The sequence below is a fragment of the Harpegnathos saltator genome, unplaced genomic scaffold (genome assembly GCF_003227715.2).
Source record: "Harpegnathos saltator strain DR-91 unplaced genomic scaffold, Hsal_v8.6 scaffold297, whole genome shotgun sequence".
In the NCBI taxonomy this organism is placed as follows: Eukaryota; Metazoa; Arthropoda; class Insecta; order Hymenoptera; family Formicidae; genus Harpegnathos; species Harpegnathos saltator.
In genome coordinates this window covers 761,233-782,184 of record NW_020230091.1, presented here as the reverse complement: position 1 = coordinate 782,184, position 20,952 = coordinate 761,233, and the positions used below count along the sequence as shown (strand labels likewise).

The window sequence follows — 20,952 nt, the reverse complement described above, 5'->3', positions numbered from 1 at the left end:
AACCTAAGCCCTCTTAACATTGATTAACAGTTATAGTAAAAATAATTGAACAATTTTTGTTATTAAATTTTATTTATTAACGTAAGGTCAAGTTTTACAAGCATCAAGAACAATAAGAACTTTAGAAACAAAATAAAAACTTTAGACATGACAAATAAGAAATTTAGAAATAACAATGGCATAAATAGGAACTTAGATATTCAGACTGTCAACAAAATTAAATTACTTTTTAGTGATGGCCTCTAAAAACTGTTGCATAATTGCTATTTTTTCCTTGTGTTGTCTTTCTTGCTGTTTCTCCAATTCTTTTAACCATGCTTTTTAGCTTGTTTTTTCTTCTCTTTTTCTGCTCTTTCCTCTTTCATATCTGATATATAATCATCTAAAACAGCCTCAATTTTCCGTTTATTACATCTTTTTTTTTATCATCATTTGTGCAAAGAGAATCAGATACGATTGCCTGCTGAGCACTTGGTCCAGCTTCTGTAGCAATAACTTTAGGATTTGCCCATCCTGTTTTTCCAAAAATTTCATGCATTCTCTGAAAAAAAAACATACTTTGATAAATCTTCATCAAATATAACTGGAAGAGAAAATTTAAATTAATGTACTTACTTCAAAATAGCCACGTCTTTCTGTTATTTCCTGACACAGAATTGTGATTTAATATTTTTTGATATGTCTTCTTCAAACCATTTAATTTCAATTCACATTGCGATCCACTTATAATACAGTTATTATTTATTTTCCTTATTTCATCAGCGATGGTTTCTCAAATTTTATTGTGGCGTTTCGTACTTTCTGTAAACTTTTCTTCTCGTTCCTCATATTTTTCGAGCAACAGGTATACACATTTAGACGGCCACACGAATAATGACTTTTCATTTGCTGTAACTCACTTGAATTTTTAGGATCGACATCAGAGTCTTGTGATTTTAGAAATGGTGTGTAAGATTCATCATCATGTAGAGACTGAACAACTGTTGAAATGCCAATATCATTGTGTTGATCAGTTGAAATTCGTATATTTGTTTCATTCATCAAATCTTGGCTTCTCTTATCATAAATTTTATTAACGAGGCTTGTTATATAATTTATATCTGAAAATAATTAAAAATTATTCTTATGCTAAAATATAATACAATATATATTTTATAATACATTTTAACCTCATTGTTACATATGAACACATTAATTATTTTTTCTTACCCATACTGGCTCTCTTCGCATTTTGTGGCAAAAGCTTCAATATTAATGTTTCGCCACTATCTTCGATGAAAACAGGGACAGATATTAATTTATCCGACATTTTCGCCAATCAAATTTTTAAGTTTTTAACGTCTTTTCTTTTTAACGTGTTCTCTTCTTAACGTCTTCTGTGTTCTCTTCTTCAAATCGTCACTTTTTCGCGCATTTGTGACGTCATACAACTATATGATACTCACGGTGACCCACCTTCCAACCAGAAGCATCATGAGCACTGAAGACATCATGTATTAATGACGTCACTTTGCTCATGAAAACGCTGTAAGGATGAATCGGACTGGCCGTGAGCGTGATGTTAGCGCTGTGAGCGTGTTTCGAACCACAGCCATATTCGTCATTATGCTTCGTACAGAATAGTTATTATCGATGAGTGTCGCTCAACGCTCTTACCGACACTAGTGACTATCGTTACGCGTGTACAAAATTGAACCCCTGGGATATTGAATAATAAAAGCATTTTTTCTGCAATTTATTTTTTATTTTCTTTTTGAAGTATACAACAAATTCCATTAATACTGTCTCATTTTCTAGCACATATTTTAAGCATTTCTAGCAAATATTTTAAAATTTCTTTCTGATTAGATGCATTATTGAAATATTTGTATAGAATACCTGTAAATTATTTGACGATGTGTCAATTCCAAAAATGTCTAATATCACATATCTAACTATAAGTTGTAAACTATGCTAGGAAATGAAACAGAATGGATGGAATTTCTGTACATCAAACATATACAGGGTGACCCACGTAAAGTATTACAAGTCCATAACTTTAAAAATATTTATCAAATCAAAAAATTGTTCATAAGAATGTTTCATGTATTCGAGAGGCTTCTCTAATTATGTAAACATAAAGTCGCTCCCGCTTCCCCTTAAGGGGGGACAGGAGTAACTTCATAATTTTAAATGGAACCCTCTATAAAATGTTGCATATTTGGATTCTACGGGAAAAACAAGTAAATTTTATCTGAAACATTTGTTTGGAAAATGCTTCTATCAAAAGTTATAAGCATTTAAACTGTTTAATGTTATTGACTAGTGTCATCCACTCCTTGCCGCGGAAAGATTGCCTCGAGGCGAGTGGTCGAGGAATAATTTGACAACCTCCTCTCCGTTTCGTATAGAATTTATTCTTAGCACACTTAATTATCTGGTGATAAACTGTGACACGGTTACAACGTTCTTTTGTTTCCCAGCGATAGCTTGCTTCTGCCACGTTCGCGTTTTCGCACGCCGCCGCAGGCCTAGGGCGAGATCGTCCGAACATCCCCGGAACGGCCCGAGGCGACGCAAAGCGTCGTCCCTAAAACGCGGGAAAAACTATTTGCGCGCAAAGCAGTTAAATATATTAATAGGTCTCTTACATCACTGCCCTCCATTGAAAGCTATGGTTTCAATGATCTGAACCCACACAATTAAAAAAATTAAAATTGAAATGACAATCATTGCACTTATAATTATGTTACAGGGTAATAGGCTTACATACTAATGTAGATAAACACAGTTTATGCAATCCATGGCATTATAGTCCAATAAACAACCTTGTCTTAACAGTCCATTGGTAAAATTGCAATTTTTGATAGAGGTCTAACATACACCGACGCGGTTCTAGTCGACGCCACTCGCGTGTTGCCATCAAGGCCTGTGTGCACCTGAACTACACGGCCTAAAAGCCATTATAATGGCACCAAGCCAAGGCTGTTTTAACAGCACAACTTGATTTTCTTTAAGTTGTTGATTCTTGTTGGTCCACCACTTATTGCGCTCCTGTATCGAATGCAAATATTCGGTGCTCCATCTCTTCCAAAAGTGCTGTCGCAGTTGTTCTATTCGCTGCCATCTAACTAGTCTATTTTCGGATACTTCGCTTATATCCGCTTGAGGAAAACTATGCAGGGGAGCACCAACCAAAAAATGACCGGGTGTGAGATATTCTAAATCGTTGGGATCATCGTTTAGAGATGAGATAGGCCTCGAATTTAGAATTGCCTCTATTTCACATAGTACGGTTAGCATCTCCTCGTAATTTAAATGAGCCCTGCCTACTATTCGGTATAAATGATATTTCATTGATTTAACCGCGGCCTCCCATAGCCCCCCAAAATGAAAAGCGTGGGGAGGAACAAGATTCCATGAAGTTCTCTGGCCGCACTAAAAATGCTGAACATGGCTCTGGACCTGCTCCTTGTTCACAAACTCGTAGAGCTCTTTGAGTTCTCGACGGGCTCCCACAAAGTTAGTTCCGTTGTCAGTATAAATAACTGATGGTTTGCCCCTACGAGCAACAAAACGCTTCAAAGCGCCTATAAGGGTATCCGACGTGAGGTCAGTCACAAGTTCCATATGCACGGCCTTGGTAGCAAAGCATACAAATACGGCCACATACGACTTAATGGTACGAACGTTACGTCGCTTGCCTTCCCGTAATATCAGGGGTCCGGCATAATCTATCCCGCAATGATAGAACGGGCTGGATACCGTCACGCGACCTGACGGTAAAGCACTTATGATTGCTTCAGAGTGCAAGGGCTTGACCTTAAAATAAGTTATACAGGCTTGAACGATTCTTCGCGTGGTTGAGCGCAAGGCCAATGGCCAAAACTGTTGCCGTACAGCTGCCATTGTGGCCTGTACTCCGGCGTGAGCGTTGCGTATGTGCTCGCGCTATATTATGCGCTTCGTAAGCTCGTGGCTGCGCGCCAAAAGCACTGGATGGTTTGCGTTCGGGCTCAGGTCCGAATTTTGAAGCCTGCCCTCTAATTAATTCATCATCCCCCATAAACGGTACTAAAGGTAATAAAACGCTCGACGTATCTAAGCTCTTGCCTTTACTTAAGGCCCGATACTCACAAGGAAAACATTGCCTTTGCACAACCACTTCAGGGACACAACTAATTCCGTGTGTGATACAAACTCAGTAGGCGGATTCGGACGATATCTTTTAATAAATCTTAGACAATAAGCTACAACGCGACAGGCCTTGTCTAGATTCGAATACTTATTTATTAAATCGTTTACAATTAATCCCTTTATGCACGCAACCGCCACCGTTTTCTTTCGCTCCGGCATATTTTCCAAATAGTTCACACTATTTGTAAGCCAACTTTCTTCGCTATTTACCAAAAATTCAGGCCCGTGCCACCACTTGGGACTTGACGAGATCGTGGCTCTAAATCCCTTGACAATATATCAGCTGGATTATTGGCCGATAAGACATGATGCCAACTGTTAATGCTAGTAAGACGCTGAACTTTCCGACGCGGTTCGCGACAAAGGCCGCCCACTTCCGCGATGGTGAGGAAATCCAATTGAGAGTTATCATGGAGTCGATCCACAATTTTATTGCAATTTGCGTTAAATCCACAACCGCGGATATTTTTTCAATTAGCTTGGCTAATAATACGGCTGAGGCCAGCTCTAATCTCGGTAGGGACACGCTCCTAAGCGGTGCTACGCGTGATTTTGAAATCAAAAGTTCCACGCGATATTTATTGCTTGCCAATTGCGTACGTACATATACAGACGCCATAAGCGCGCTCACTTGCATCACAAAACCCATGCAATTGTAAGCATCGTGGTTCTACATTTAATTTAACGCAACGTGGTATTGACATTTGGTTTAAGTCAGATAGTTGATCCTTGAGTTTCGCCCAACGCAAATTGATATTGGGTGGCACGGATTCGTCCCAATGCGAATTCAGCTGCTACAATTCTTGTATAATAAGTTTAGCCAAGACCATAATCGGGCCCAAAAGACCCAACGGATCAAATATTTTAAATGCTTCCGACATAATGGCACGCTTTGAAGTGACCCGGTGAGTTTCATCCGGTTTGTATAAAAAGTGCAAAAAGTCCTTTTCCTGATTCCATTGAACCCCTAGCACGGAAAAATCCGCACCATCGTTAATAGTAACTATTTTTTCGCTTGCATCATTGAGAGATTTCAACAACTCTGGATGATTGGATGCCCATTTACGGAGTTTCAACGCTCCTAATTGCAATATCGCAATAATTTCATCGTGGGCAGTTTTTGTTTCAAATATCGTGTCTGCCCCCGTGAGCAAGTCGTCCACATAAAAATCCCGTTTGACGCGTACGGAACCGATAGGGTATTTTTCTTGATAAGCATCCGCTAAATACTTCAGGCACCTTGTAGCCAAATAAGAAGCTGAGGCAGTTCCGTACGTCACAGTTCCCAATTCGTAAGTCCTACCTCAGCTGTTGGATCGCTTCGCCATACAATTCTTTGGTATCGAGTTTGCTCTGAATTTATTTACACCTGGCGATACATCTTAATAATATCCGCTGTAATCACGTATAAAAACATTCTAAACCGCATAAGTATCATCATTAAGTCTTGCTGCACGACCGGGCCAATCAAAAGAGTATCGTTCAATGACACGCCGGTATCGCTTTTACTGAATGCGTCAAAAACTGCGCGGAATTTAAACTCTGCCGATTTAACAATGCAATGATGCGGAAAATAATAAGAGTCTGTTCGCGCCCTACTCGCGTCCTTTATAGGAGTCATGTGGCGCAGTTCTAAATATTTATCCATAAATTGCGCGTATTGAGCTCTTAATTCGGGATCACGACTAAGTCGTTTCTCCAAACCATGCAACCGTTTCAACGCGATATCACGCGAATCTCCAATCTTGTCAACCTTCCCTTCTTTAAACGGTAAAGTAACAATAAATCTACCTTGAGCGTTCCTCTTAATGTTATCCACAAAATGTTGCTCGCAAACAGCTTTATCCCTGCTATAATTGTTCTCGCTTTTAACTTCTTCCAGTTGCCAAAGTTGCCTCAACTCGTTATGTAATTGTTCATTTGTAACCGATAAATGAAAGGTCTGTACCCGATTCGTGTTGCCGGACGGTTGCTTAAAATATCCCGCCAGAATCCATCCAAAATGTGTCTTTTGTAACGTCAGGTGCCGTAAAAAGGGCGAAATACGTCCTACGCAGATGAGCTGCCAAAATAATTCGGCTCCAACCAAAATGTCGATATCCGAGGATACGTGAAATTGAGGGTCGGCTAACTTTATATTTCGTGGAATGTCAAACGCGTTTCGCCTCATTGTGAAGGCGGGAAGTCTGTCCGTTACTTGCTCTGTAACGATGCAGTTAATTACTGTGCTGAATGTGCCTATGCGCGATTGCAGTTGTATCGTCGCAACCTGGTTTGCCTTGGTAATAGTGTTACCTATGCCAGATATTGAAATGGTTGACGATATTGTTTTGATACCGAGCGCTGCAACGAACCTTCGCGTTACAAAATTTGCCTGCGATCCACAGTCGAGTAATACCCGACACGTTCTAGTTGAACCCCCGGCGTCAACCACTAACACGCTGGCCGTGGACAATAGAACATTCTTACCGCTGAACAAATCACCGCATTGCGCAGCTGAAGCCGCGAAAGAGATTATCCGAGAAGTCTCTTTGTCAGGTTTCTCTTCATCACCCTGCTGGTCCGAATCGGAGTTTTTGAAATGAAGCAGTGTGTTGTGCTTTTGCTTGCAAATACGGCAAGTACCCGATGTACATTTGGCCGAATTATGCATGATGGAGCGCAAGCAGTTTACGCAAATCTTGCCCTTGCGAATCGCGGCTATTCTCTGAGGCACCGTGAGTGCTAAAAACCGTTCACAATAATAAATTGAATGTTTGCCCCGGCAGTGATTACATTTCTCCTTAACCGCCGCGACATAGGCAGCTCGACTTTTTAGCTTCGATTGCCCATTCATATTTGCTTCTTTTGAAGACCCTAGATTAAGCCTCCCGCTAGCTTCTAATGTATCACAGCGATGCGTAACAAATTCTAAAAATTGCTTTATCGTTGGCAATTCATCATTGGTTAATGAGCCTTGCCATTCGTGCATTGAACGGGCGTCGAGTTTAATGCTTAAAATGTGTACCATTAAGTTGTCCCATTGTGAAATTGGACGTCTCAAAGCCTCAAGAGCTTGCATATGCCTGGTTGCACCGTCTGCGATTTTTCTCAGTTCAATAACAATTTTCGCGCGATAAAGAGGATAATTCCATTATGGCCTTAATATGCTTTTGCACTATAATGCGCTTATTATCATATCTTTTCTTTAACAAATTCCAAGTGACTCCATAATTTACGGCAGAAATTTCCAGAGAACTTATAATGCCTAGTGCTTCATCGGATAAAGACGCCCTCAAGTATTGTAATCTTTGTACGTCGTCGATAGAATTGTTCGCGTGTATGATCGTCTGAAAATAATCATAAAACGGAAACCATTCATATTTGCCCGAAAAAGTAGGAAGGATCAATTTGGGCAGTCGCATGTGCGATAAAGTGTCTGAGACGTTAGACGTTCGCGCAGATGTACTAAAGGGAGATACCGCGCCTCGTGATATGCGCGGTATGTCTACCAATTCCCAAATCCTAGCTGATAGCGTATAAAAGGCGCTCTCAAACCCTGCGAGATGCATTGCTTCATTTTCGTCTTGCAATTCGATGCTTGTTTGAAGTATCTAACCAATATATAATCATAATCTAACCAATATTTATCGAGTCTTACTCGCCTTTCCTCGAGCTCAGCTATTATTGTATTTGTAATGGGACCGGCCGCTATCTGGTCGACGTATGTTTTTATGCGGGTACACGACGCCTGGATCGTGAAGCGCCGCTTCTTAAGAACGACAATGCTTTCATCCGAACTCATCGCGCGATGCTGTTCGTTCGCGTCGTTATAACCCTTATGGTTGGCAATACCCTTCTATTATAATTTTGGTTGGCGTTTTACCCCTTAAATAACTTTCCTCACCTCCTACTTCGTGGATAATCCGCTCTACAAATGCTTCGTGTAAGCTCAGGAACAATAGCCGCCTTCCGACGCGTAGTCGTATATGAATACTGTCGTCTCTTTGTTGCACCGGCAACTGCCCGCGGTGATCCGCATCAACCTTGCTGATAATGGCGTATGCGAACGCCACTAATCAATTTCAAATTCTCCTGTGGTTTCAGCCGCTTACCTTTGGAAGCTTACTAGTCCCGTGTGACTAAATGTCCTTGAGGTAGCCGATATTATCTGTATTGCTTTTTTTGAGGGTTCGCCTGCATCGCCTCATAGTTTCTTCTTTGTTCGTTAAGCATGCAACTCGTACAATGGCGTATGTGCCTATATATCCGACTCGAAGGACCATATGTTTAATGTTGTTGACTAGTGTCATCCACTCCTTGCCGCGAAAAGATTGCCTCGAGGCGAGTGGTCGAGGAATAATTTGACAACCTCCTCTCCGTTTCGTATAGAATTTATTCTTAGCACACTTAATTATCTGGTGATAAACTGTGACACGGTTACAACCCCAGACAGCACAAAGATATCTAAAAGTTGACTAAAAGATGGCAGATTTTCGATATGGACGTCTTTTTGGTAGAGCGTATAGGCGACGAAAAGGTGACTAAAAGACATCTTATGTCTCACTTTATGTCGTCGTATTTCTGCGATGTATAAGATGACTAATATTAGACATGTTATAGTCGTCTCATTTTTTAAATCTATAAGATGACGGATATCAGACATGTTTTAGTCGTCTTTTAGAATTATACTTTAGACATCTTTTAATTTCTTATTTATTTCTTAAAGATTGTTTTGTTTAAACATAAAAAAGTATTGCATAAAATAAAAGGCAATGTTACAAATAGTTTTTATTATTAATATATTTTGAATATATAAAACATACATTATACATTTTATAAAACATATATTATACATTTTTAAAACAATATTCTTCAATGAACATCAACATAAAAAAAAATTTTTGGTACTCGTTTATAATTTAAAATAAAATATATATTATTCTCATATATATATATATATGTTGTATATATATGTTATATTCTCTCTTTCCATATGTTTCTTGTTTGATGTAATTATGTTTCACTTCCTAACTTAATATGGTATCTATATCTATATCCGGCTCTTCTTAACCATTCAGATAATGTTTTAGTTAATTCATTAAAGCTGGTCTCATGTGAGTTCATAATAGTTCCTACAATTATATATTACATTAATATTAAATTTATTATTTTGTTTCAATATATTGTAAAATAACATTTTAAAAATATAATTAAAAATAATAAACGTAATTATATGCCAAATTACCAATAATAACGTTTGCAAATGTTGCATTTTTTATTCCCTCGGTTTGACGCTGAACGTCCCATGTTATCTGCTTTGCAAAGTGATTAGTTAGAGTAATCACTAAAACATTACTCAAATGTTTAATTGCAGATGCTCCACCAATAGTTCGAACTTTCTTCTCCTAAAATTTATAATACATTTCATTTTATATGTTTAATTATATACTACAGATGCACGATTTTGAATTGATTCGATTATTTCTCCAAAGAATTACCTTGTTTGTTTTTTTTTATTACAATACATTCTTTACATTTTTCGTATTCTCAACGAGACAAACACATATTTGGATTTTTGAAAAGAGCAAGACCGAGAAAATCAACTCAGTTGTTTTTTTCAAGTGTTCGAATATGCGTCTGTATCGTTTTAAAAGCGAGCAATGCAAAACATACAACACGAACAAATCTTTTCCCCCAAATTTTTTAGGAAAAGGATCGAATCACTTTAGAATGCATTTCTATTTTATACACTGATGCGCGCGCGCACGTTTGTACAGTCGATTACTAAAAGGTTGTCCGTAATTTTTTTGGTGAGTTTATGACTCTCTGTCTTGTTCAATGGGAGAATTTGTTTTTTCATAGTAGAATCCCACTTAACAAAGAAGAATTAAATCAACATCTTAAAATATTGATTTTATGTATACTTCTTAAATGTTTATACTTAATTTAATTTCAATAATATTTTAATTTCAATTTAATTTCAATAATATTAAAAAAATATTACTGCATAATATGATGCCTTTGAACATCGCAAAAACATTTTTAAAATATTAAAGCGTCGAAGATAATAATGTTGAAATAACATTTAAAACTATATTTATTAGAAAAAGTTATACTTTCTTGAATATTGAGTAACGTTCTATCAATGATTTCTTGTTTAATACGATGATCCCATTGGACAAGAAAAAGAAATTCATAAACTGACCCCAAAAATTACGAACAACCTTTTAGTAACCAACTGTAAATGGATAATTAATTTGTTACTTACAAATTGTTTTCGCACGTCACTTTTTTCCAACTCTGCAAAAATTTTTGAACTCTTGTAAATAATGTATTGGAAACTCTGGCAACAAATTACATAAATCTGATGACGTTGGATTTTGGTCATGTAAAATAGCAACAATTAAATCTAGTTTTCTATGTGCGGATAATAAATATTTTCCGCATTTGCACGTATCTCCTGCAAGACAGAAATATTACATGTAATAAGTATAAATATATAATAAAGTTAAATTTAATAATAGACAAGATTTATCGTTACCTTTGCTCGTATTTTCGTTTGCATCATTTTCCGTTTGTGAACCAGTTTCAGTTTCCATGACTACAAAAAAATCACAATTAGTAACATCGTCAAATAAAACAGATTCTGTGTGAGATCTGTTACTTTCTGTTATCATCAATTTATAACACACTCAAAATCTGTTTGTGCAGATTTAGTTGTCTGAGAACAAGATATTATATGGAGATACAATGTTCATATAACAAATATTTCATTTTAGGTTATACCTTGAGGAAAGATTTTGTTGTATCCTTTTATTTTTTGTATACTACATCCAGGATTGTAGTCAACTAAAAAGGATAAATTTAATAAATATAAAGTAATAAACACAATATATAATTATATAATATTATGTACCATGTGTAATAGTAGGAAGCAATTTTTTTCTGCCCAATGTTTCTGGCGGGACCTCTGCATGTCCTTCATTTTCTTTCTCTGTAGAAATTGTTAATATTATATATAATACACACACACACACACACACACACTTGTGTGTGTACATATGTGTGTGCGTATATGGTAATATATATAATTATAAAAGTCTGTAAAGTGAAATGTATGTATGAAGCAGTATTTGAATATCAATTAACAAACCTTGCAAAGGGTTTTCAAAAGGTTTTCCAGAAAAAAAGTCACCTTGACCAACTTGATAATCTGCAGACAATGTATATATAAAATAATTAAATTTAAATTTATTTAAATCGGATTAGTCGGACAATAATTTTCATTTCGCAATCAGAATTCAATCCGTGTTCACAATGCATAGTATGACATGGGCTTTTCTTTACATACTTTTATTTATATTGTGAATCTTCTTTTATCGATCTAAGTTCTTGTAAAAGTGGCTCATAAGTGTTCTAAGTAACTATAAACCATTTGTACAGGCACTTTTATTGATAAAAGTGGATTTAAAACAGACTTTTGTCTTTAAATATATTATGACGGGGTGACTGTAAGGGCCAGCAAAATGAAATTGTAAAATAGATATTTACCACATCTTCCATGCTTCTCACTTTCTTTGTCAATGGTATTAAGAGAAGGAGGTTCTGGTATAATCTTCCTAGTTTTTGGTTTCTTTCCTACAAATATTAACAATAATTTGAAATATCGATTTCAAGACAACAAATTACGACAATATAAGATATAATGAGGCACAAATGCACCAACGCACCTCGTTACTACCGGCCCGACCGACCACCTGTCGGACCGGAGAACGGCGCTTCGCGCCAGTAATGCCAGAAAAACACTCTAGTAGCACAGCACAGCGCGTGAGGGGTAGCGCACACAACGAGCGACTCCGTGTCTATGAGCGTTCAGTGCTTCGGCCGGCATCGGACTTTAGACAAGAGCAGACGATGCAGGGGGTTTAAATTCCCCGTATTTTTTGGCTCCGGAAGTTCAGTTCAGTGGTCGGTGCTCCAGGCGGCAGCACAGTCGATCCCTCTCTTTTCCTCTCTCTTCCCCTTGCCCATAAGTTGATTTTGACTTGTTTTACCTTGACCGTTAATGGTTAAACAATTCAATACAGCATAGTGCAATTAACGCTAAACGCTAAAATTTTTCAGTGCTATTAGTGTTTATGTAGTGAATATTCTGTAATATATTATAACGTGTTTTTTTTCATTTTTAGTTGTATAGTAAATTATAGTGTTTAAGTGTATAAGTGATTTATAGTGTTTAAGTGTTTAATTGATAGCGTTTAAGTGATTTATAGTGTTTAATTATTATAGTGTTTAATTATTATTAGTGAATAATAGTGATTGCATTACATATATATAGTTATTACAATATTTTATATATCTTTATTATATTAAATATTATATTATATATTATTAGTTTATATATTATTTATTATATTAGATATTATAATATATATTAGATTTCAATTTATTATATAATTTATTATAGTTATTAGTTATAGTCATAGTTATAATACAATTAAAATTTTAGCTACATTTATAGAAACATGGTGCATAAATGTTGTGTGCCCAATTGCACATCAAATAAAAATATTCCAAGGCACCAATTTCCAAAAGATGTGCAACGAACAGAAATATGGCTTGCAGCAATAAAAAGAACAGACCTGATTGGTAAGTGTACATATATATATTTCTATATGCGTATTTATTTTGTTCTCTCTCTCTCTCTCTCTCTCTCTCTCTCTCTCTCTCTCTCTCTCTCTCTCTCTCTCTCTCCCTCTCCCTCTCCCTCTCCCTCTCCCTCTCCCTCTCCCTCTCCCTCTCCCTCTCCCTCTCCCTCTCCCTCCCTCCCTCCCTCCCTCCCTCTCTCTCTCTCTCTCTCTCTCTCTCTCTCTCTCTCTCTCTCTCTCTCTCTCTCTCTCTCTCGCTTTCCTTTTCTTTATATATATATAAGGGTCTGAAAAGTTCTCGGCCTAACAATGAAAGAAATTTTTTTGCCGTGAAATATGTTTTATTTTTTCAATATAATCTCCTGAAATTTCAATACATTTATTCCAACGTTTTTTTTCCAATAATTCAATACCATCATTAAAGTGGTGTGATTCCGGGAGGAAATCTTTTCGCTCTGATGTTTAGTGGTGGATCCAAGTTTCATCAACAGTTATGAAACAACGCTTGATATCCATTTTATTTTGCTTAAAATGATCCAAACACGCTTGAGAAATACGCATTCGAATGCGTTTTTGGTCAATTGTTAGCAAATGCGGCATCTATCTTGCACAAAGCTTTTTCAACTGGTGCTGCTACTCGAATGACTTGACAAATCGAATAAAATTTTACATGGGTTTATATCAGAGATGCCATTTTCCAATACAATTATAGTTTGACAGTTTCTAATGCCATGTATATGTCAGGTCGAGAACTTTTCAGACTATGCTTACGTATATACCCCTGTAGCATTCAAGATCATTATGTCACAATGAAGTCACATTATAATGATGTGTGAATGTTCGCATTATCACAGGCATGATATCACTGTGACATCACTCTTATTCAACTGGGAATTTCACCTCATATAGTAATGTCGCTGACATCTGTGATAATGCGGACATTCACATAATATAATGTTAATATGACTTCATTGTGACATAAATGCTTGTAACATAATGACCTTAAATGCTACGCGGGTATATTTTATTAATTTTGAAATTTATTTGATATATGTTTGTGCATTTATATATATATATATATATGTAAATAAATGCATATGTTTTAAATATAGTCTCTTTTTTATGTGTTACAGGTGTACAAAGGGAAATATTAGATAAGTTAAGAATTTGCACTATTCATTTTTCAGATGATAGTATTTATAATTATACTCAAAGACGAATTTTAAAAAGTAACGCTATTCCATCATTATATTTACCGAGTGAAATAAATGACGATACTGAAGAACGTAGAATTATAATTAATTATGATGCGGTTGTGCATAAATTATGTGCTTTGCATCACATTTTTTAACCACACCGGATATTTTATATGTTTATATCCGACAGTCCGTAGTCTGTTTAAAGTGGGACGGGAAAATGTTATGTAAAGCATTTTTATATGTGAATTACATTATATATATATATATAATTTATAATTTAGCAATACATGTAACACGATTCAACATTATATTATTTTACTACTTTTTTTTCAAATAGTTTATTTATTATATTTACCTGTTATATATATTTTGTTATATTTTAATTTTTGTGCAACAAAAAACTAATAAAAATAATATGTAATTATGTTCTATTTTAATGTAATTAAATGTACAAATGTATACATTGATAAATATCTTTATGTGCATTGTAACATGTTTTAATAATATAATATTAACGTATATATATTATAATCCTCCCAATAATATTGTTGTTAATTTGCACAAATTAATAACAAAGTGATAAGTTTCTGAGCGATGTTATTAAGTTTAACTGTTATTTACTGTACTTAAGATTACAAATGAAAACTATTTTAAATTTGTGAAACATTTTTTACGTAGTCTTAAGTAACGTAAATAACATTTAAACTTTACAATATCGCTCAGGAACTTATAAATTTAATTTTAATATCTATAAGTATGTACCACACGCGCGCGGTATGATTTAAATATGGCGGTAATCTCCCCACCACTCGTTCCCTAGTTCGTTATTTCCGGGCTGGTGCTCCAGGCGGCGCTGAAAATAGTACCCCCTTCTCATAAGAGGCGAGTTTGAACCCTCTGAGACAATGTCTGTTGTCTCTGTCTTCGCCGAGCGATACATATAGCTAACTCCGCCGGCCGCGGGAATCTCGCGCTATAGACTTCTCTTTATATTTCGTCGCTCGTAGGCCCGTCTCGCGTATTTAGAAACATTATAAAATAATTCTTATGTTGTTCAGAGTATGCATTGTTAAAGATGTAGACATAGGAATATTGTATGGGTAGTAAATAAATGAGTTTTGCTTGAAATCGGCGAGTTTTCGTGTGTTTGAAATATGTTTGCTATATTTCTGAGTACTATATTCAAAGATATTGTGAAAAATGCCGGAATTATTAATGTAATATAATTATGCAATCCGTTACACAATAGTAATAATGCCCGGCACTCTGCAAAATATCCGTAAACATCGGAAATACACCAAAAACGTTTTGGAATAACGAATACTTTCAGATTTCGGCCAGCATCTGTTACTTTTCTATTGAAAAACACAGTGCTCGAGAATATTAATTTATTTAACAATCACGATACAAGATCGGTAGTGCTTCCTAGCATAGTCTAGTGATTATATTACTTGATTATATTTCCACACTTCTACATCCTGTTTTTCATACAGTCTCTTACTATATAAATCAAACGTTGAAATATATGCAATTTGTTCGTTATAGAAACGATATAAAGAAAAGGATATTATGAAGGATATAAGGTACAATTAATTTTAAATTTATTAATATAATTAATTGGTTGTGTCAGTGATATTATGACGTTAGGTGCACTTATTATTCCCGCATTTGTTTTCCCGTGAGCATCAATACGGGCATGCGTTGCCCGATGACGCAATGCGCGGTTTTCCATTGTTCTACGCGTCGATGCGCGTCGATTGTTTTTGTAGCGCCTGTCGAGATACTCAGGCACAGACGCGTTTTTGATGTCACAGAGATCTCACGTCGCAGAAAGCTTTTCCTATTCTCACGCCTCCTAGCCTCACTATTTTTTATCTTCCTATTCTTTCTTTATATTCTTTTACTATTACTCATTGTTTTTTGTTCTTCATATTTCTGGTATTCTTTATCTTATCTTTCTGCTTTCTTTATTCTTTTCGCTTTTCTCTTCTTATTCTTTAATCTACTTATTCTTTATTTTCTTTTATCTCTTTCTATTCTTTATATTCTTTCTATTCTTTTTATTCTTTATTTTCGTTTTTCTTTTTCTTTCTTCAGTGTCTTCTATTTTTTTTTCACTATGGAAACATGCGATGCAACAAAACCATCAAGGCGAAAATTTGTTAAAGCATGGCTCAATGATGATCGATATAAATCATGGATACGCCAAATATCATCAAATAATACGGTGTATCATTGCGCCATATGTAGTACAAATTTTTCCTGCAGTGGATCGCATGTTTCCAGACACGTGGATTCTGCGTGTCACAAAAAGAACATTAAAGAAAATGTTACAGACAGCGATAAGGAAAACAAACCAAAGCGTACATTTAAACTTAGGCACCAATGGTATGACACACCAGAATTTAAGTCCTAGTTACGCGAAGTGCCAAACAATACAGAATATGCTTCGTGTTCCATTTGTCATATATCTTTCATTGCTACTTTATCAAAAATACACCGACACGCAGAATCCAAAATGCATAGAGAGAAATTGGAAAAAAGTAATACAGAAACAAACAAATGGAGCGCAAATTTGAATACGCAAACTGATGAATCGTTTTTGACGTTTGATGAGCGTAAGAAAATTGCAGAAATTAAATTTGCTGCTCTAATCACAGAAAAAATATACCTCATCAAACTGCAAAAGAGATTCTCAGCCTTTTTCAACAAATTGGAGATATCAATGTGTTGAAAAGCATGAGTATGGGTCGAACAAAATGTACAAATATAATATCAAAGGTTTTATGTCCAATAGAGACGGAAAATGTTGTTAGTAGCATTCAAAATACGAAATTTTCGATTTTTATTGATGAGACTTCAAACATTACCAATGAGAAATGGATGACGTTTTTCGTCCGATATGTTGATTCCAAGAGTTTAGATGTTCGATCGCAACTAGTTAAATTAATAGATCTTGATGCAACAAATTGTAGTGCGGAAGAATTATTTAATGCATTTAAATCTGAGATGTATAAATTACAAATTCCGTTTGCAAATATTCTTGCCTTGTCATGTGATAATGCATCTGTCATGATAGGAAAACATGTGTCATTTAAGAAAAAACTAGAAGAACGATGCAAACATTTAATAACACTTGCATGTCCACGCCATTCTGCCGCATTAGTCGCGCACGCTGTATGCGCTAAAATGCCCGCATTTTGCGAAGACTTTCTTAAAAAAAACTGTTAATTATATTAACAGCAGTCCGAAGCGTTCAGCTATTTTTAAAGACTTGTGCGAATGTTTCCAAGATTCGAAGAATCGTAAACTTTTAAATTTCCAAGAATCGTAAACTTTTAAAGTTATGTGATACCCGGTGGCTCTCACATTATATATCTATTGAAAGAGTTCTTGAATTGTGGGATATCATGAGACATTTCTTTAGTGCAGTGCCCGGAATTACTTGCACGATCGGGCCGATTTCTGAGAGCTACGCCTCCTTACTTCCCCTTACCGCTCCAGCCCGCACGGCGGACCAAGAAACTGACAGTCGCGAGGCGCTGTCTCAGGCACGTCGCATGAGACAGTCACATGAGATGCTTCACAGTTTAACATAGCTGAAACAAATTTATTTATTAAAACAACTCCATAGGCATTTTTTATAGTTTACTAATATAATATAGTCTTAATATTAATATAAATATATATTAATAGAAATATTAATATAAGTAATATTCTTAATATAACTATAATATACACTGTATATTATAATTATATTAAGAATATTACAGTGTATACAGTGTATATTATAGTTATATTAAGAATATTACTTATATTGATATTTCTATTAACATATATTTATATTAATATTAAGACTATATTATATTAGTAAACTATAAAAAATGCCTATGGAGTTGTTTTAATAAATAAATTTGTTTCAGCTATGTTAAACTGTGAAGCGTCTCATGTGACTGTCTCATGTGACGTCCCTGAGACAGCGCCTCGCGACTGTCAGTTTCTTGGTCCGCCGTGCGGGCTGGAGCGGTAAGAGGAAGTAAGGAGGCATAGCTCTCAGAAATCGGCCCGATCGTGCAAATAATTCCGGGCACTGCTTTAGTGAAATGGTCGTGAGTGAGAAAACGAAGTCTGCGGAACACTTATTATCCGTCATGAATAATATAGACACCAAAGCGTATTTTCTATTTTTGAAATATATTTAAAATTTTTTTAATGCATTTAATGCTTTCTTCCAAGCTGCAGAAACAAGAAAACCTGCTGCACTCTAAATCTGTTAATTTTCTTATGCAAATTACGCAAAACTCTGAAACCTGAAAGAGTAAAAGACATACTTACAAATATAATATTTTCGGATGAAGAAAATCACAAAGCTATTAATGATATTTATTTAGGATCTGAATGTGAGGAATATTTTGATACGTTACTCGAAGAAGGACATGCAGATGTTATTGCGAATATTCGACAAAATTGTTTGCAATTTTATATTGCTGCCGAAGAAATTAAAAAACGACTACCCATTTATGATGTATTTTTACATAAATTACAAAGTTTTTTTACCACATATAGCTTTTTTTGATAATAACAAAGAAGTATCTTTCAATGATGTTTCTTACGTTGCAAAAACTCTAAGTGGTTTTGACGAAAATGGTTTAAAAGAAGAATGGCATACATTGTATAATGATTTTACTGGTGAAGAAAAACAGAAACTATCGACATTAAATTTTGCTGGTATGTGGGAGGAAATTATAAAACGTCAGTGTAATACTATTACAAAGTATCCGAATCTAAAATTATTCGGGCAACGCATGCCCGTGTTGATGCTCACGGGAAAACAAATGCGGGAATAATAAGTACACCTAACGTCATAATATCACTGTCACAACCAATTAATTATATTAATAAATTCAAAATTAATTGTACCTTATATCCTTCATAATATCCTTTTCTTTATATCGTTTCTATAACGAACAAATTGCATATACTTCAACGTTTGATTTATATAGTAAGAGACTGTATGAAAAACAGGATGTAGAAGTGTGGAGATATAATCAAGTAATATAATCACTAGACTATGTTAGGAAGCACTACCGATCTTGTATCGTGATTGTTAAATAAATTAATATTCTCAAGCACTGTGTTTTTCAATAGAAAAGTAACAGATGCTGGCCGAAATCTGAAAGTATTCGTTATTCCAAAACGTTTTTGGTGTATTTCCGATGTTTACGGATATTTTGCAGAGTGCCGGGCATTATTATTATTATGTAACGGATTGCATAATTATATTACATTAATAATGCCGACATTTTTCACAATATCTTTGAATATAGTACTCAGAAATATAGCAAACATATTTCAAACACACGAAAACTCGCCGATTTCAGGCAAAACTCATTTATTTACTACCCATATAATATTCCTATGTCTACATCTTTAACAATGCATACTCTGAACAACATAAGAATTATTTTATAATGTTTCTAAATACGCGAGACGGGCCTACGAGCGACGAAATATAAAGAGAAGTCTATAGCGCGAGATTCCCGCGGCCGGCGGAGTTAGCTATATGTATCGCTCGGCGAAGACAAAGACAACAGACATCGTCTGCTCTTGTCTAAAGCCCGATGCCGGCCGAAGCACCGAACGCTCACGGACACGGAATCGCTCGTTGTGTGCGCTACCCCTCACGCGCTGTGCTGTGCTACCGGAGTGCTTTTCTGGCATCACTGGTCTACACGCGTCGCGCAATAGGCCCCGCCTCCCGCGCGGCCTATCCATCCGTGCACGAGCGTGTACCGCACACCACACCGCACCGTACCGTACCGACGCGCCTGATAGACGCGACCCGCGACAGCGCCTTCGGAGCCGAGCTCTTGTACATAAATCAGCATAAAATAAATTTAAGTTATTTCTATTTCTATTCTCGAGTGTCTCGCTGCTTTCCTCCTCCTCTGAACCCGGACTCCGACGAGCCTTATCCGTGCAAAACGCGTAGCGACGACCGAACCGCGGAGTTCGGCCGTTACAAAGATAAAAGATGTAACAGACTCTATTACTACAATATTACGAGATTTAAGTGGTAATTATACAGTTGACTCCCCTCACCTCCGATTTTGATAAAAAAATAATAAGTACACGCATTTTTGCAAAAAAAAACAACTTTTCTCTCTGAAGAAATTTTTAATATATGTATATATTTATTATATATACATATATATATATATTTCAGATTAATTACCAAATCTTCGCCTTACTAAAGCGTTGAGTCTACTATATACTAAAATGACAGTTTCTGAAAAGATTAGCAAAGGCCCTTAGGCAAGGAGACATTTAAGAAAATTATTTATATAAATATTCTAAATTTAAGTATTTTCATTGAGTTGCTAGAGATACATTGATAATTATAGAAAAGACGGTGCTCACCTCTGACAGATTTCCTAACCTAAATTGCCGTTAAATTTAACAATTAATATCTCGCTTCACAAGGGAGAGTGACGATTTCTTCAGAGAAAAAAGTTGTTTCTTTTGTAAAAATGCGTCCAGTTATTATTTTTTCATCAAAATGGGAGATGAAGGGGGTCAACTGTATAATTATCATATATGTTTTTGCCTCTTATTACTACTAAAGACCGGTTTTTTCAACAGCTTAGTTAATTAACTGATAGTTAAATTATATGTCTGTCATTGTTTTTCTTTCAAATTAGACAAAGACACACATATAATTTAACTGTTAGTTGACTTATCAAGAGGTTAGAAAAACTGACCCTAAAGCTAAGACTCCATGCATGCGGTGAACTGCGGCAAATGCTGCGGTGACCAATCAGGAGGGAGGCGCAAGTCCGGTTGCGGCAAGCTCCGGCATGCGTCTGTCTCCTGATTGGTCACCGCAGCCGTTTGCCGGAGCTCACCGCATGCATGGAGTCTTAGCTTAAGTATCGAAAGCAATAATA

At 35.8% G+C, this 20,952-nt stretch overlaps 5 protein-coding genes and 1 pseudogene across 6 annotated transcripts; 1 reads left to right on the top strand and 5 right to left on the bottom strand.

The window, feature by feature from the left end:
* Positions 1–206: 206 nt before the first annotated feature.
* Positions 207–541, bottom strand: LOC112588795 (uncharacterized; annotated as a pseudogene).
* Positions 356–1,538, bottom strand: LOC112588071 (uncharacterized). Of its 2 annotated transcripts, XM_025299914.1 has the most exons (4): positions 1,210–1,538; positions 900–1,100; positions 616–808; positions 356–541 (listed from the first exon to the last, which is right to left on the bottom strand). In XM_025299914.1, the coding sequence occupies exons 1-3, from the start codon at positions 1,307–1,309 to the stop codon at positions 780–782; spliced, it is 330 nt and encodes a 109-aa protein (XP_025155699.1). In that variant the 5' UTR covers positions 1,310–1,538; the 3' UTR covers positions 356–541; positions 616–779. The 2 variants fall into 2 exon arrangements, with proteins under 2 accessions (XP_025155699.1, XP_025155698.1); XM_025299913.1 differs by having other exon boundaries at positions 616–1,100.
* Positions 1,539–3,417: 1,879 nt separating this feature from the next.
* LOC105181135 (uncharacterized) lies at positions 3,418–3,888 on the bottom strand. The gene has a single exon (XM_011137712.1). The coding sequence runs from the start codon at positions 3,886–3,888 to the stop codon at positions 3,418–3,420; it is 471 nt and encodes a 156-aa protein (XP_011136014.1).
* Positions 3,889–4,970: 1,082 nt separating this feature from the next.
* On the bottom strand, positions 4,971–7,237 carry LOC112588808 (uncharacterized). The gene is made up of 2 exons (XM_025299937.1): positions 5,556–7,237; positions 4,971–5,415 (listed from the first exon to the last, which is right to left on the bottom strand). Exons 1-2 carry the CDS (start codon positions 7,235–7,237, stop codon positions 4,971–4,973), a joined length of 2,127 nt encoding a protein of 708 aa, XP_025155722.1.
* A 1,887-nt stretch (positions 7,238–9,124) lies between these two features.
* On the bottom strand, positions 9,125–10,757 carry LOC112588807 (uncharacterized). The gene is made up of 4 exons (XM_025299936.1): positions 10,700–10,757; positions 10,427–10,458; positions 9,404–9,563; positions 9,125–9,290 (listed from the first exon to the last, which is right to left on the bottom strand). Exons 1-4 carry the CDS (start codon positions 10,755–10,757, stop codon positions 9,172–9,174), a joined length of 369 nt encoding a protein of 122 aa, XP_025155721.1. The 3' UTR covers positions 9,125–9,171.
* A 1,865-nt stretch (positions 10,758–12,622) lies between these two features.
* On the top strand, positions 12,623–14,157 carry LOC112588806 (THAP domain-containing protein 1-like). Its single transcript, XM_025299934.1, has 2 exons — positions 12,623–12,807; positions 13,940–14,157. Exons 1-2 carry the CDS (start codon positions 12,684–12,686, stop codon positions 14,155–14,157), a joined length of 342 nt encoding a protein of 113 aa, XP_025155719.1. The 5' UTR covers positions 12,623–12,683.
* The last annotated feature ends 6,795 nt before the right edge of the window (positions 14,158–20,952 follow it).

What these genes read in the sequence shown, in the direction of transcription:
- LOC112588071 (XM_025299913.1), bottom strand. Translation starts at nt 1,309, where the DNA reads ATGTCGGATAAATTAATATCTGTCCCTGTTTTCATCGAAGATAGTGGC. An exon ending in TGCGAAGAGAGCCAGTATGG is followed by an intron (nt 1,101 to 1,209) that starts GTAAGAAAAAAT and finishes AATTATTTTCAG; the next exon opens with ATATAAATTATATAACAAGC.
- LOC105181135 (XM_011137712.1), bottom strand. Translation starts at nt 3,888, where the DNA reads ATGGCAGCTGTACGGCAACAGTTTTGGCCATTGGCCTTGCGCTCAACC.
- LOC112588808 (XM_025299937.1), bottom strand. Translation starts at nt 7,237, where the DNA reads ATGCAAGCTCTTGAGGCTTTGAGACGTCCAATTTCACAATGGGACAAC. An exon ending in ACAGCGGATATTATTAAGAT is followed by an intron (nt 5,416 to 5,555) that starts GTATCGCCAGGT and finishes TTTGGCTACAAG; the next exon opens with GTGCCTGAAGTATTTAGCGG.
- LOC112588807 (XM_025299936.1), bottom strand. Translation starts at nt 10,757, where the DNA reads ATGGAAACTGAAACTGGTTCACAAACGGAAAATGATGCAAACGAAAAT. An exon ending in AAACGAAAATACGAGCAAAG is followed by an intron (nt 10,459 to 10,699) that starts GTAACGATAAAT and finishes AAATTTTTGCAG; the next exon opens with AGTTGGAAAAAAGTGACGTG. An exon ending in ATTTGCAAACGTTATTATTG is followed by an intron (nt 9,291 to 9,403) that starts GTAATTTGGCAT and finishes ATATAATTGTAG; the next exon opens with GAACTATTATGAACTCACAT.
- LOC112588806 (XM_025299934.1), top strand. Translation starts at nt 12,684, where the DNA reads ATGGTGCATAAATGTTGTGTGCCCAATTGCACATCAAATAAAAATATT. An exon ending in AAAAAGAACAGACCTGATTG is followed by an intron (nt 12,808 to 13,939) that starts GTAAGTGTACAT and finishes TATGTGTTACAG; the next exon opens with GTGTACAAAGGGAAATATTA.